This window comes from Mobula hypostoma, chromosome 5, assembly GCF_963921235.1.
Source record: "Mobula hypostoma chromosome 5, sMobHyp1.1, whole genome shotgun sequence".
Lineage (NCBI taxonomy): Eukaryota > Metazoa > Chordata > Chondrichthyes > Myliobatiformes > Myliobatidae > Mobula > Mobula hypostoma.
The window spans coordinates 126,106,866-126,123,568 of record NC_086101.1 but is presented as its reverse complement, the minus strand read 5'-3'; the positions used below and the strand labels follow the sequence as shown (position 1 = coordinate 126,123,568).

The 16,703-nt window shown below is 43.4% G+C and overlaps 1 protein-coding gene across 1 annotated transcript in view; it reads left to right on the top strand.

Moving 5' to 3' along the window:
* Window positions 1-12,521: 12,521 nt before the first annotated feature.
* Window positions 12,522-16,703, top strand: part of chrna8 (cholinergic receptor, nicotinic, alpha 8) — a 396,880-nt gene continuing 392,698 nt past the window's right edge. The window contains exon 1 of the mRNA XM_063047641.1: window positions 12,522-12,638. Coding sequence (XP_062903711.1) covers window positions 12,551-12,638 — 88 coding nt within the window. The 5' untranslated portion in view covers window positions 12,522-12,550. The remainder of the gene's footprint in view (window positions 12,639-16,703) is intronic.

The window sequence follows — 16,703 nt, the reverse complement described above, 5'->3', positions numbered from 1 at the left end:
CATGCTTTTTCTATCTCCCACTGTCATTTCTGGAGCACATCCTGATTACTATTCAGAAGCCTGTAAATAACACTTATCAGGGTCTTCTTACCCTTGCAGTTTCTTAACTCTACCCACCCACAAGAATTCCACATCATCCAAACCTATGTCACCTCTTCCTAGAGACTTTATTTCATTTTTTTACCAGTAGAGCCACCCCTCCTTCTCTGCCTACCTGCCTATCCTTTCGATAGATTGTGTGTACTTTGGATATTAAGCTCCCAACTACAAACATCTTCCGGCCACGACTCCGTGATACCCACAAACTCTAACTGCAGTGTAAAAGCATCTACCAATTTTGCATGCTGTGTGCATTCGAATGTAACACCTTCAGTCCCGTAGTTGTCATCCTTTTCAATTTTCTCCCCTTTTACACTGCAACCCAACCCTCTTACTGCAATTTTGCCTTGTCTCTCCCTGTCTTTACTGATATTCTCACTATACATCAGCTTGTAAATCATCTGTCCTATTTTCAGCCCTATCATTCTTGTTTCCAGCCCCTACCAAATTAGATTACACCCCTCCTCAACAACTCTAGCAAACCTGCCCACAAGAAAATTGGACCCCTTCGGGTTCAGATGTAGCCCATCAGTTTTGTACAGATCATGACTTCCCCAGAGGAAATCCCAATGATCCATAAATCTGAAACCCTGCACCAGTTCCTCAGCCACACCTTCATCTGCCAAATCATCCTGTTCTTGCCTTCACTGGTGTGTGTGGCACAGGTAGTAATCCAGAGTTTGTTACCTTGGATGTCCTGTTTTTCAGCTTTCTAACTGGCTCTCTAAATTCTCTCTTTAGGACCTCCTCTCTTTTCCTTCCTATGTCATTGGCACCAATATGCACCAACATGTCTAACTACTAATCCTCTCCCCCCAACCTTGGAATGACATGGATACAAACTGAGATGTCCCTGACAATGGCTTCTGGGAGGAAGCATACCATCTGAGTCTCTATCATGTTCATACACACTTCTATCTAATCATCTAACTATGAGACCTCCTATCACCACTGTGTTCCTCTGCTGCCACCTTCCCTTTTGAACCTCAGTGTCATACCCAGTGCCAGAGACCCAGGCACTGTGGCTACACCCTCATTCCCTCTTGATACACTTAAAATCTTTGGACCCAAGTCCTGAAAAAGACAATTAATTCAAGAACACTCAAATCGTTGCACGACATTTGTTTTATCCTCTGTGAGAAGAAGTGATCTATGATTCAATGTTGAACGCCCGAGTTATAATTTAAAGATAGTTCCCCTTTATTCCCAATTATCTTGCAGAGAAGGTACTGTATGTTTTGGATATTCACTCCATTTTAATCACCTCACCCAAATGCATTAAAACAAGCCCAGTTTATGCAATTTGTACTCATAGTTTAACCCTGGCATTATCCCAACATATACATTCCTCACTCATTGTAAGGCAATTATGATCTACCGGAAGTGCTCAAACCTCAATAGAATTCATCAGATGTCATCTAATTGAGGCATTAAATTGAGGTTCGTTTCCATCACTTTTTTTCCTACTTCTTGAGTTAAAAGTCAAGATAGCATGTTTGTTTGCTATTGGGCTTCAACAATAATTGCCCCAGAACATCCAAATTCATATTACAGAGTGCTTTATAAAGTTCTAATGCAACGTCGTCAATCTGAAAAATTCATTCTGTCTCCACAGATGTTGACTCCAAAATTTTCAGTCTTTATTATAGACTTATTGTAGAGGATAAAATTAAAAGGCATCTTATAATGCATTCTTAGCCCTTAAAGAAGTGGCACATAGCGAAAGAAGCGTAAAGTATGCAATATGGAATGCTGCTGAGTTAATGTTTATTGTTGGGCAATAAATTCCACAGATCCTCCACGCTCTGGATAAAGAAATTCCTCCTCATCTCTGTTTTAAATGAATGTCCCTCTACGTTGAGGCAGCATCCTCTGGTCCCAGACTCTCCCACCAAAGTAAACATCCTCTACACATCCATTCTATCTAGTCCTTTCAACATTTGATAGATTTCAATGAGGTCCCCCCTCAAACATCTAAATTCCAGTGAGTACTGTCCCAGAGCCTTCATATGATGAACCTTTCATTCCTGGAATCATTCTCATGAACCCCCTCTGAACCCTCTCCAATGTCAGCACCTCCTTTCTTAAAAACGGACACAAAACTTCTCTAAACACTCCAAGTAAGGCCTCACTAGTACCTTATACAGCCTTAGCATTTCATCCTGCTTTTATATTCTAGTCCACTTGAAATGAATGTTAACATTGTAATTGCCTTCCTAACCACTGATTCAAGCTACAAAGTAACCTTTAGGGAATCCTGCACCACTGCTCTCAAATCCCTTTGCACGTCGGAGTTTTGAAATTTCTCCCCGTTTAGAAAACAGTCTATACTTTCATTCATTCTACCAAAGTGCATGACTGTACACTTTCCAACACTATATTTCATCTGCTACCTCTTTGCCCATTTTCCTAATCTGTCTAAGTCCTGTAGCCTCTCTGCTTCCTCAACACGAAATGTCCCTCTACCTATCAACTTATCATCTGCAGACTTGGCCACAAAACCATCAATTTCATCATACAAATGTTTGATATCAACATAAGTAGTACCAGTCCGAAAAAATAACCTTGTGGAACACCACTAGCCACCAGCAGCCAGTCAGAAAAGGATCCCTTGATTCCCACACTTTGCCTCCTGCCAATCACCGGATGCTCTATACATGCTCGCATCTTTCCTGTAATAATAAGGGCTCTTATCTTGTTTAGCAGCCTCATGCATGCAACTTGTCAAAGGCCTTCTGAATATCCAAGTACACAATGTCCACCAATTCTCCTTTGTCCATCATACTTGTTATTTCTTCAAAGAACTCCAACAGATATGTCAGGCAATATTTTCTCTTCAGGAACCCATGCTGAATTTGGCCTATTTTGTCATGTGCCTCCAAGTACCCCAAGTGCCCCAAAACAACATGATTAACAACTGACTCTAACATCTTCCCGACCACTGAGGTCAGGCTAACAGGCCTATAGTTTCCTTTCTTCTGCCTCCTTCCCTTTGTGAAGTGTGGGGTGACATTTGCAATTTTACAGTCCTCTAGAACCATGCCAAAACAATTGATTCTTGAAAGATCATTGCTATTGCCTTCTCAATTTCCCCAGCTACCTCCTTCAGAACCCTGGGGTGCCCTCTATCTGGCCCAAGTAACTATTCTACATTTAGACCTTTCACCTTCTCCCTTGGCAACTACACTTACTTCTGCCTCCCCACACTCTCGAACTTCCAGCATGCTATTAGTGTCTTCCATTGTGAAGACTGATGCAAAATACTTATTCAGTTCATCCAAAATTTCCTTGTCCTGTTACTGTTTCTCCAGCATCATTTTGCGGCTGTTCGATATATACATTAACCTCCGTTTTACTCTTCATATATCTGAAGAAACCTTTTGTAACATTTTTGATATTATTGGCTAGCATACATTTATATTTCATTTTCCCTTCTTTATGGTTTCTTTTGTTGCCTTCTGTTGGTTTTTTAAAAATTCCCAATCCTGTAACTTTCAATTAATTTTTCCTCTATTATATGCCCTCTCTGTCACTTTTATGTTGGCTTTAATTTCCCTTATCTGTTACGGTTGTGTCATCCTGCCTTTAGAATATTTCCTCTTCTTTCGGATGTAACTATCCTCCACCTTCTGAATCTCTCCCAGAAACTCCAGTGATTGCTGCTCTACCATCATCCCTACTAGTGTCCCCTTTCAATCAACTTTGGTCAGCTCTTCTCTCATACCTCTGTAATTCTCTTTAGTTCACTGTAATACTGATACATCTAACTTTATCTTCTCGGTTTCAAATTGCAGGGTGAATTCTATCACAATATGATCACTGTTTCCTACGAGTTCCTTTACCTAAATTTATCTAGTCATATCCATTTCATTACTCAACACCCAATCCAGAATTGTTGATTCCCTAGTGGGCTCAACAATGAGCTGCTCCAGAAAGCCATCTTGGTGGCATTCCATAAATTCCTCTCTTGGGATCCAGTACAACTTGATTTTTCCAATCTACCTACATATGGAATTTTCCCACGACTAATGTAGTATTGGCTTTTTGACATGCTTTTTCTATCTCCCACTGTCATATCTGGAGCACATCCTGGATACTGTTCAGAAGCCCGTAAAGAACTCTTATCAGGGTCTTCTTACTCTTGAAGTTTCTTAACTCTACCCACAAGGATTCCACATCATCAAAACGTACGTCACCTCTCCCTGGAGACTTCATTTCATTTTTTTACCAGCAGAGCCACCCCTCCTTCTCTGCCTACCTGCCTTTCCTTTCGATAGATTGCATATGCTTTGGATATTAAGCTGCCAGCTACAGACATCTTCCAGCCACAACTCCATGGTACCCACAACCTTTAACTGAACTACTAGATGATCTACCAATTTTGTATGCTGCACGCATTCGAATGTAACACCTTCAGTCCTGTAATTGTAAATTCAGTCCTGTACATTCAGTCCTGTAATTTTCGTCCTTTTCAATTTTCTCCTCTTTTACACTGCAACCCAACACTTTTACTGCAATTTTGCCTTATCTCTCCCAGTCTTTACTGATATTCTCACTATACACTACCTCTGCTTGTAAATCATCCGTCCTATTCTCAGCTCTATCACTCTAGTTCGCATCCCCCTACCAAATTAAATTAAACCCCTCCTCAACAACTCTAGCAAACCTGCCCACAAGAATATTGGAGCCCTTTGGGTTCAGATGTAGCCCATCCCTTTTGTAGATCATGATTTTCCCAGAAGAGATCCCAATGATCCATAAATCTGAAGCCTAGCACCAGTTCCTCAGCCACACCTTCATCTGCCAAATCATTCTGTTCTTGCCTTCACTGGTGTGTGGCACAGGTAGTAATCAAGAGTTTGTTACCTTGGATGTCCTGTTTTTCAGCTTTGTAACTGGCTGTCTAAATTCTCTCTTTAGGACCTCCTCTCTTTTCCTTCCTATATCATTGGCACCAATATGCACCAAGATGTCCAGCTGCTCATCCTCCCCCTCCCCCTTTAGAATGACATGGACAAAATCTGAGATGTCCCTGACACTGGCACCTGGGAGGAAACATACTATCTGGGTCTCTATCATGTTCATACACACTCCTATCTAATCATCTAACTATGAGACCTCCTATCACCACTGTGTTCCTCTGCTGCCACCTTCCCTTTTGAGCCTCAGTATCACCCAGTGCCAGAGACCCAGGCACTGTGGCTACACCCTCATTCCCTCTTGATACACTTAAAATCTTTGGAGCCGAGTCCTGAAAAAGTCAATTAATTCAAGAACAATCAAATTTGTTCTATCATTTTTTCTACCTTTTGTGAGAATTAGTGATCTCTGATTCAATGTTGAATTCCCGAGTTATAATTTAAAGATAGTTCCCCTTTATTCTCAAGTATCTAGCAGAGAAGATACTGTATGTTTTGGATATTCACTCCATTTTAATCACCTCACCCGAATGTATTAAAACAAGCCCAGTTTATGCAATTTGATCTCATAGTTTAATCTTGGCATTATCCCAACATATACATTCCTCACTCATTGTAAGGCAATTATGATCTTCCAGCAGTGCTCAAATCTCAGTAGAATTCATCAGATGTCATCTAATTGAGGCACTAAATTGAGGTTCATTCCCACTGCTTTTTTTTTCCTACTTCTTGAGTTAAAAGTCAAGATAGCATGTTTGTTTGCTATTGGGCTTCAACAATAATTGCACCAGAACATCCAAATTCATATTACAGAGTGCTTTATAAAGTTCTAATGCAACGTCGTCAATCTGAAAAATTAATTCTGTCTCCACAGATGCTGACTCCAATATTTTCAGTCTTTATTATAGACTTATCGTAGAGGATAACATTAAAAGGCATTCTATAATGCATTCTTAGGTCTTAAAGAAGAGGCACATTGTCACTGTTTAAGGATAAAGAGGAAGCCTTTTAGGACTGAGATGAGGAAAAACTTCTTCACACAGAGAGTGGTGAATCTGTGGAATTCTCTGCCATAGGAAACAGTTGAGGCCAGTTCATTGGCTATGTTTAAGAAGGAGTCAGATATGGCCCTTGTGGCTAAAGGGATCAGGGGGTATGGAGAGAAGGCTGGTACAGGGTTCTGAGTTAGATGATCAGCCATGATCATAATAAATGGCAGTGCAGGCTCGAAGGGCCGAATGGCCTACTCCCGCACCTATTTTCTATGTTTCTATATTTCTAAAGAAGCGTAAAGTATGCGATATGTAACGCTGCTGCTGCTGAGTTTATGTTGATTGTTTAAAATGAATGACAGTGGTTGGGGAATGGATTCTCTTTTTTCTTAGGTCAAATCTGTCTCCATCAGCCAAGGAAACAGAGTTGGGATTCACCAACCTGCCTGCAGGGAAACAGGAGACCAGACCTGCAACATCAAGCAATATGGGGACGTGGTTTGCTTCACCCTTTCCTATGCTTTCCCGTGCCATCAAGAAGGTAAAACTGGGTGATACACAGAAAGGCTACTGCATTTCTGTGATACACACTGCGCCTCAGTTACAGTATCACCTCTCTTCCTGATAGGTTGAATGTCTTCTACACACGGAATATTGTGCTGGAAAAGAAGGCTATCCCACTCCCTGAAGAACAGACAATCTTTCTGGCCACAGCTGATGTGAGGAAGATCATAGTCAGAGTCAACCCACATGAAGCTGTGGGCCTGACAACGTACCTGGTCAGGTGTTCAGTGGCTGCGCGACCCAGCTAGCTGACGTTCTCTTGTACATCTTTAACGTCGCTCTGAAACAGTCAACCGTCCTGCAGGATTCAGAACTGCCGCCATCATCCTAGTGCAGATGAGGCTGACGGTAACCCACCTTAACGGCTACTGCCCAGTGGCAATGAGCTCAATAATAATCAAGTGCTTTGAGCAGATGGTCATGCATTAAGTCCTACCTTCCCGCTACAGTGGACACCTACTCGTTTGAATATTGCCCAAGTCGCTCCATCAATGATGCAATAGCCTTTGTCCTCTACTCACTTCTGTCCCAGCTGGAGAATGGTGTTTCCTACAACAGAATGCAGGCCACTGACTTCAGGTTGAAGGGTTCAATATGATCATTCTTCAGAACCAGGTGGGTAACCTGTTCTTTGTGGGTATTAGCACCTCCCTCTGTAAATGGATCTTGGACTTCCTGACAACAGCCAGCCCATGTTGGCAGACACACGTCTGGCTCCATCACAGTGAGCACCGGCCCATCCCAAGGCTGAATGCTCAGGCCACTGCTGTTCACACTGCTAATGCATGACTGTACTGCTGGTCCTAGCTCTAAACACATCATCAAGTTCGCTGATGACACAACAGTGTTTGGGCTCATCAGTAATAATGATGAGTCAGCATACAAAGAGGAGGTAGAGTAACTTTTGCACTGAGATCAGCACGGCAACTTGAGTCTCAACATAGACAAGAAAAAAGAGATGATTGTGGACTTCAGGAAGATGCAGACTGACTGTTCCCTACTCCACATCAATGGCCCCTCTGTGGAAAGAGTCAGGACCGCTAAGTTTCTTGGAGAGCACATATGGATGCTCCCACCTGGCCCCTCAACACCACTTCAAGAAAGCACAACACTGCCTCCACTTCCTGAGGAGATTGAGTTGGGTGCGCTCTCCCGCCCCCGTTCTAACCACATTCTACTGGAGCAACATGGAGTGTCTTGACCAGTTGTATCACTGTCTGGTATGGGAACTGCAATGCATCTGAACACAAGACACTGCAATGGATTGTGACATCTGCAGAGAGAATCATCAGGATCTCTCTTTCCCCCCGCCCCCCCACCCACCCATCCAGGACATATACCAGAAGCATTATGTTTGCAGAACCCTTAGCCTTGTGAAGGCTCTCTCCAATCTATCACATGATCTCTTTGATCTCATACCATTAGGTAGAAGGTACCATTGTACAAGAACAAGGACTGTTAGGTTGGGTAACAGTTTCTTTCCCCAGGCTGTGAAATTTTTGAACAGCCCATACCTCCCAGTTCACATTATTTGTGACAGCACCAGTAGTAGTAAGTATACTTTTGTATATTTAACTGTAGTGTATGTACTTCATGTCAACTTGCACATCTGCAGAATATTTTTAATTAACTTTTAATATTATAGTGCTAATATTATTTTATGTGCTGTATATATATAGCCTGAACTTGAACTTGAAGTCAAAGTCAAGATTGAAATAGAAAATATATTTGCAGCAACATCATGTATATCAATTACAGCTCAGCATTCACCAGCATCATCCATTCAGTGCTAATCACTGAGCCTCTGTACCACCTTCTGCAATTGGATTCTTGATTTCCTCAGCAGGAGAACACTGTCGGTACTGGTTGGTGATAAACATCTCCTCCTTCCTGACAATCAACACATGTGTATCTCAGTGATGTGTGTTTAGTCCACTGCTCTATCCTCTCTACATTCATGACTATGTAGATCGGCACAACTAAAGTGCCCTCTTTAAATACACCAATGGGACCACTGTTGTTGGCATAATCTCAGATGGCAACAGGGAGGCATACGGGGAGCAAAACAGGTAGGCTTGTTGATTTGTGTCGCAACAACAATCCTGCACTTAGTGTCAGCATGACCAATGAACTGATTGTGGACTTCAGGAGGGCGAAGTCAGTAGAACATTCACCAATCTTCATTGAAGGGTCAGCAGTGGAAAGAGTGAACTATCTCAAGTTCCAGGGCATCAGCATCTCTATCCTGGGTTCACCATATCGACGTAAGCATGATGAAGACATGTCAGCGGCTATACTTCATTAGGAGTTTGAGGAGATTTGACAAGTCACCAAAGACTCTAGCAAATTTCTACATATGTACCCCTGGAGAAACTTCCCGCTGGTTACATTACTACCTGATGTGGAAGTGCCAATGGATAGGACTGAACGAGGCTTCAGAGAGTTGTAGCTCCATCACTGGCACAAACCTCCACACCACTGAGAACATCTACAAAAGGTGGAGCCTCAAAAATGTAGCATCCATCAGTAGAGACCCTCACTATCTATGACATGCAATACTACAACCAAAGTAAATGGGCAGCAGGTGGTAGACTCACCCTCAACATTTTAGGAACGGCTTCTTCCCCTCTGCTTTCAGATCTCTGAGTTGTCCATGAACCCATGAACACTACCACATTGTTTCTCTATTTATTTATTTATGCTTTTATTGTCAACTATAATAATTTGTTATGCCTGCATTGTGAGGTGAGGGCCTCCGTCAGTCAGGGACAACCAAAGGTATTGCATCCTAGCTACCTAGATATGAAAGCCTGGGCAGTATGTTATGGAGAGCTAGCTGTTGCCCATGTAGCAAGCACCCCCCCCTTCAAGCAACTGATGAACCCAAAGGAACGGCAGAGACCGATACAGTTTGGTACCATCAGCATCGCAGGAGTTGCCAGTCAGCATTAAACTCAATGTAGGACCGCCTTAGGGACTCCAGCTCCAGATTTTTCCCTTGACGTTTACTCCCGAGGACTACCCCATGAGTGGGTATAGCCACAAGGCAGCGGAAGTATGAGATCAGAGTTTTTGTTCTCCTAGATGAGCTGCCGACCACTGCTGACAAGCCCCATCTGCCTACTCTGTACTGCTGCCCTAAAACAATAAATTTCTCACCTAGTGTCAGTGACAATAAACCTGATTCTGATTCTGACCACATGCATATAACATTCACAAAAAAAAATGCACACATACACAATTCCGAGTGAGCTCCAGGGATTCTGGGCTGGGCTACTGCCTTGGGCTGTATTGTTGCAGCGAAGGAGATAGGGTAAGGGTGATTGAAGGGCAATTAGCCATTGAATAGTGGCCCTGCGGAGGTGGATGGTTATCATGCTGTACAGGGAGTGATTAGCTGGCAGCTGGTAAGTAAGGTGCAGAGGAGCAGTAAGGTTGGGGTTGTGATTAAAGTTAAGCATTTGGGAATGAAGAAGGAAGATGGAATTGGAAAAAGAAGATAAAAAGGAAAGGAGGAGACACAAGAGCTGGCAGAGAACTGAGGGAGGCAGTGGTAAAAGTAGTTGGAGATAGGGAATAGAAGATCAGGATGATGCGCCATATGGAAAAGGACCAAGGAAGAGAGTGCAGGCAAACTCATACACGTGTTCATGTGCGTATCCGGTTACCAATAACAAGCATCTGAGCATGCACAGTGTGTGTATGTGTGTGCTTAGTCTGTGCTTCAGAGGATGGTTTCCTGTTGCCTGGCATCTACTTGTTACTGGATAAAGACCTCATTCTGTTCTGACTAAGTGGCAGCTGATATATAATGAACTTGCCATTCCTAAAGAATTAATGTTCATGCATTTTCCACTCCTTATCACTGCAATTGAGGCTCATGACTGAATGACTGCCGGACAATATTTCACTAAAGGTCGGGGCAGGGTGGGTACAGGAAAAGGGGGATTGGAGGTAATGGCCTCTGTGAGTGAGTGCCCTGGCTGTGGTGGTGGTCAGAGCTAGGCTGCTTACAATACAGTAGAACCTTCCTGCCTTTCGGCTTACAGGGACCAACTGAAGGTGTTCCACCAGCCCGGGAACATGCTTAGTAGAGAGGTGCAGCAGGTAGTGTTCCAGTGACTCTGGTTCCATCCCGAACCTTCACTGCAGTCTTCATTGAATTTGCCTCTTCACTCTGTGATCACGCGATTCCCTCAGGAGCTCTGGCTTTCTCCCACTGCCAAAGGATGTGCTGGCTGGTAGGTGAATTTGAAAGTGTTAATTACCCCTAGTGCAGGTCAATTGTAGGAAAATCAGGCTGGAGTTGGTGGTAACATGATAGAAAGGAAGTGAAAGAGAATAAGTAAGGTAAAGGGATTGAAGGGATTGCTCTGAACACTTCAATTGCCCCAAATTGCTTCTCTCCAACTTGTAAGAAAATAAATGAGATCTCACTAGCTGGAAGGAGTCTGCCATAATACCTTGCTCATTGCAAAAATAGTGAAATGTTATAAATATTAACAACTCGAGGCTCCTCACACCTCATTTATAGACATTATTTCATGGGGAGAATGTGCTCCTGATACCCAGGCCTTGCACATGTGACAGAAGGAAGATAGCACACACGAAATGCTGGAGTAACTCAGCAGGTCAGGCAGCGTCTACGGAAATGAATCAATCGACGTTTCGAGCCGGGATCCTTCTTAAGACTGAGAAGGAAGGGAAAATTCCAGGAATAAAAAGGTAGTGGGAGGGGAGGAAGGCTAGCAGGAAGGTGATAGGTGAAGCCAGGTGACTGGGAAAGGTCAAGGGCTAGAGAAGAAGGAATCTGATAGGAGAGGAGAGTGGATCATGGGAGAAAGGGAAGGAGGAGCACCAGGGGGAGATGATAGGCAGGTGAGAAGAAGGGGGAACAGAAGAAGAGGGGAGGAGAGGGTGGGGAAAATTTACCAGAAGGAGTAATCAATATTTATGCCATCAGGTTGGAGGCTACCCAGACGGTGTACAAAGTGTTGCTCCTCATCGTGGCACAGGAGGAAAAAAGGACCAACATGTCGGAACGGGAATGGGAATGGGAATTAAAATGTTTAGCCACCGGGAGGTTCCGCTTTTGGCGGATGGAACGGCGAAGGAAGAGAGGATCAACATTGGAAACATTCAACTTCTTTCGCAAAAGTGCTCGTTGTTTGTGAACTTCATTCTAATGAGTGTACACGAGTGGACTCCTAAAAAGTGCTTCTGACACAGGGAAGTGAGCGGAAAGGGAAGTGGGTGAAGAGATGTCTTCGAAAGTATCTGGCCAGGAGCGGCGGCCACTGGAACCGTTTACGTGTACCATTGGGTGGGTTACTGTCAAACAAGTTACTGGTGTGAAGGGTGATATTTTTAAAACCAGCACGTCGAACACGGGTCTGCAATGACAATTGGGAGCTAAAAGTCTCAGAGCACATGTATCAGTTTGAGTTAGAAAGCTAGATGAATTTGAAGTTCTTCTGGGCTTCGAACCATCAGTAGAAGCAACATAATCAATCTGTTGCGCCAAAGTATCTATTCGGAAGTGTGCCTTTGCATCCTCTATTAAAGATCCCATCCAAGCTGCTTACTCGGCATCAGTTTATTTCTGGATACAATTGTACACAAATGACGTTTATTTTGGACTTTAAGTAAGACATCGGCCTGAATGAGATAGAGTAGCAACTTACAACCGGGGAAAAAATGTAAAGAAAGCTGGCCAGAATTATTCCGGCTTCATGGCTCTTTAGTGGAAACGACAGAGACACGATGAGGCGAACGCCCTTCTGTGCTGTGAGATTCCTACCGGAGACTCTGCCCGAGTTGTTGCCAGTTTGGTTGGGAGAGGGGTGTGAATCACACTGTCCTCGTTGGGTGAAGTCATTCAGTTACGGCCGAATCACAAAAGTCATGTTTGCACCTTGAGATCTAGTTAAACGAGCGGAAGGTTTACGGTCAACCTCGGTTTTACACCTCACATGAATGCTGGCATCCAGAAGAGTGTTAAAAATGCGAGCGCAAAAGTGTCTGGATTATGTTCGGATAGCCGTCGTGCTGTATTTCGTGAAAGGTAAGCACTAATTCCGACCCCTTTCTTCTGCCTAAATTTTGCCTGCACATAGATTTGCAGATTAATTTCATGCTTTGCTCGTCTTCTGTGGGGCAATTTTGCCTTAATCTCGGTTGCATTTCTGCGGGGATTCTCGCTATATACTTGTATAGATGCATACACACATTCATTTACACACATTGAACTCTCAGTTAATCCAGGGGCTGATGGAAAAGTATAGGTGGAAATATCCAAGCGAAATACATAGTATACACTACCTTCAGTTCGCTTTACTTGGGGGACGGGTTGCTTAAATGATTGCCTGTCCCACTCGGCTGGATGGTGTGACGCTCGGAGCCTATCACCCGACATGCAACCTGCCAGGGTAGGGTGTGAGGGAATGTGGAACCGCTGTTTCCCGTAACGGAGCTCCCTTTTTTGATTCTCGCCAAAGCTCCTTGCTCCCTCCAACGCCGTGTTTCGCAAAAGAACGTGGTGAGAATATGGGGACAGGCACATACAGAGCACAAAGATCCACAAAGACATACTGGACACTCTGTGCGCTGGAGACAACCTTCTGTTTGTAGCTTGTTAAACACAGAGATTGCTTGCAGACATCTCAACTCCGAAAGCATCATTGTAGATGGATTTCATTTTTCACAGAATGTCTTAATGTTTTCTGAAACATCTTTGACTCATATTTATTAGAGTATTTTATTTCCATTGGGGAAATAAATCAGAAGTAGAAAGAGGTTTAGCAAAAGCCTTCAACCCTGCGGGGGAATAAAGGTATATTGAAAAGGTTTAGTTACAGCGGACTGGTTCAGCTGAATTCTATTTTCTCTTGGGATTTTCTGATGAACCTCGGTCGTGTGTTGATTGAAAAGTAATAAAATACATATAGTATGTTTGAGCACTGTGTTCAGTGATACAGGCCACTTTGTATATTATTGCGGAATGGCTTCAGCACTGATGCAATCTGTATGCCAGTGCTGGTGGACAGCGGGCAGAGGAATGTGGGATGTATGCTTTAAATATCAGCGAGCAATTTTGCTGTTCGAGCCTTTAAGGTAACGGACTACCTGTAACAGAAATCCGTGATAGAATAACTGTCACTCAGTATCATTAAAGCTCAAACTGTTGGCGTTGACTAAAGTTTCCGTCACCGCGAAATAAATCCGCATGGAATATGTAACCCGCTGGCAGAAGGTTTGCGGGTAACGTAGATATAATCTATCACGCCTGTGAAGGAATTCTTAGTCTGAGTGGATGTTTCAGATGGATTCGCATCCATCGAGGAAGCAATTGGCAACAGAAAGCCGTTAACAGAAGGACAGGGAGTAACAGATCAGGGAATTGCATAGAGAGCTGGATTGTTCAAGGGGTAAATCGGATCAGACCTGTGACATCTAGAAACAAGAGGTACAGTACTTAAGGACCAAAGATTAGAAGCAGGAGTAATCCAACTGACCCTTAAAACCCGCAGTACCATTCATGCAGATTATGATCATTTTCCAGTTCTATCCAATGCCTTCTTTCCCCTAATTTCTAGAAATCTGTCTTGTATTTGTAGAGAATTCCAAAGTTTCACCACCTTCTAAATTAATAGTTTTCTCTTCATGAGTCCTAAATGGCTTATTCCTTACGTTGAGACTGTGCCACCTCACCCACTGCTACTGGCCTAAACCAAGAAAAATATCTCCCCTCTATCCAGCCTGTAAAAATGTTATAAATTTCTATCAGATTACCTTCTCAATCTACTAGACAATGGAATAGAGGCCTTGTCTGTTCAGTCACACCTCTTCCAGTGAATTACTTATGTCTTTGATAATCTCAGCTCCATTCTTGGCTCAAGTTGATAGGACCTTGGAAGCTTGGGACCACTTCTGGGCCTATTTTTCCATGTTTCACAGCTCTGTGACTCTGCATGGGTTTTCCAAATGCACTGATGAAAAGATGCAAGGATGGAAGTGTAAATGCCCATTGACCTCTGCAGTCCTTATGTTCAAGACCATTCAAAGTAGAAAGTAATACTCAAGGTCCTTTTGAGAATCTTATGCCCATTCTTCAAATGCTCACAGAAATCACGTGTAAGTAAGTGATGGGAGAAGCTCACTACTGAATAAACTGCCTATATATCTATCTGTCAGGCGTGTCCTGGCTCACTGGTGCAGAGTCTATAATTCACTTATTGCTCTGATGATTTACTCCAGAACCAACAAAACCAGACTGGAAGCAAATCATTGCTGATTCTGAGAGTAAAGTAGGAACTCCTGGAGGAACTCAGTGGGTCAGACAGCTTCTGCAGAGAGAAATAGGCAGTTGAAGGTTTGGGTCGAGATAAAGGTAAAGGCATAGCCGGTATAAAATATAAGGGAAATGGGTGAGGCAAAAACTGGCAAGCAATAGGTGGATCCAGGTGAGGAGGAGTTGATAGGCATATGAAGTCAGGTATGGGAAGGAGAGATGGAGATAATGTTAGAAGCTGGAAGCTGATAGGTAGAGGCAAAAAAGGGACTGCAGATCATAGAATCTGAAAAGAAAGGTGAAGAGGAATCAGGTAAGAGAGGTGGGATGGGCAGATGGAACGGTAGGGCAAAGGGATTGAGTGGGAGATGTTTGGCAAATGGATTAGATATGGGAGGGGAAAGAAACTGGGGGAATGGGAGGTGTGTGTGTGTGTGTGTGTGTGTGTGTGTGTGTGTGTGTGTGGAAATTTGAGAATACAATATTCCTACTATTTGGTTGTAGACTACTCTAGGTGGAATATGAGGAGTAGCCCCTCTAGTTTGCATTTGGTTTCACCGTATCAGTAAAGAGACTGAGGACAAACAGGTGAGTTTGGAAATGGGGAAGGGGAATTAAAATGCTTTGCAACAGGGGGCACCAGATGACCATGACAGTGGGAGCGTAGGTGCTTGGCCAAAGCAGTCATTTTGGCTACATTGAGAGCACCAGATGCACTGGACAAGGCTGGAGAAGGTGCATGACTCTTCCTCACCTGGAAGAGCTACTTGGATCCCCAGGCGGAGATGAGGGAGGAGATGTAGGGACAGTTGTGATGTCCTCTACGATGGCTGAGAAAATGCCTAGGGAATGTAAGGGATGGGTGAATAATTATGGCGAGAGTGATCACTGCAGAAAGCAGAACGGGATCTGGAGGGTACAATGGTGACTGGTGGTGGGCTGCAGGGTTTTGTTGCCCCCACATCACTTCTCAGCCTCTGTTACTATCTCCACCTCACCCTCTTCATCCTGACTACTTCTGCCAATTAACAGTCCCCCCATCCTTGCCTTTACCTGGGTTTATCTATCTGCCCTTTTCATTCTCAGAACTGAAGAAGGGTCTTAACCTGAAAAGTGAACTGTTCATTTCCTTGCTACTTGGCCCATTGAGTTCCTCTTACAGCTCTTTTGTTGCTCCAGGTTCCAATAGCTGTGGAGTCTTGTCACTATGTTAAGATTCTGAGATTCTGTTGAAGAGATCAGATAGTGTTCTGCATAGGGGTGAAAGAATAAATATCAAATAAAATTGGGAGTGTGAGCAGTATTGATATACAGTTGAGAAGTATATCGAGGTGAACAGGGGCATTATATGGCTGGAGGAACCATTGTTTAATTGAGGTGTTAAAGCTCATTTGCATATGGCTTTTCCAGAGGGTGTAAGAAAATAGCAAGACTATACCATAGGTGCTTCCCTGGCTTTCCTGGCTGATATTTAACTCTCTACCAACAACAATGAAAAATAAATTATCACCAATTATTACATCACTCTGTGGACCCTGCTGCATAAGAAAGTGTTGCTGTACTTCTACAACTAACATGGATAGATGTTTGGCTGACTGGCAGGAAGCAAAGGGTGGGAATAAAGGGAACCTTACTGGTTAGCTGCCAGTGATCAGCAGCGTTCTGCAAGGGTTGGTGTTGGGACAGCTTCTTTTCACGTTACATGTCGATGATTTTGATGATGGAAATGGTGGCACTGGCAGATGATACAAAGATTGGTGGAGGGGCGGTTTTGAGGAAACACTGAGTCTGCAGAAGGACTTGAGCAGATTAGGAGAATGGGAAAAGAAGTGACAGATG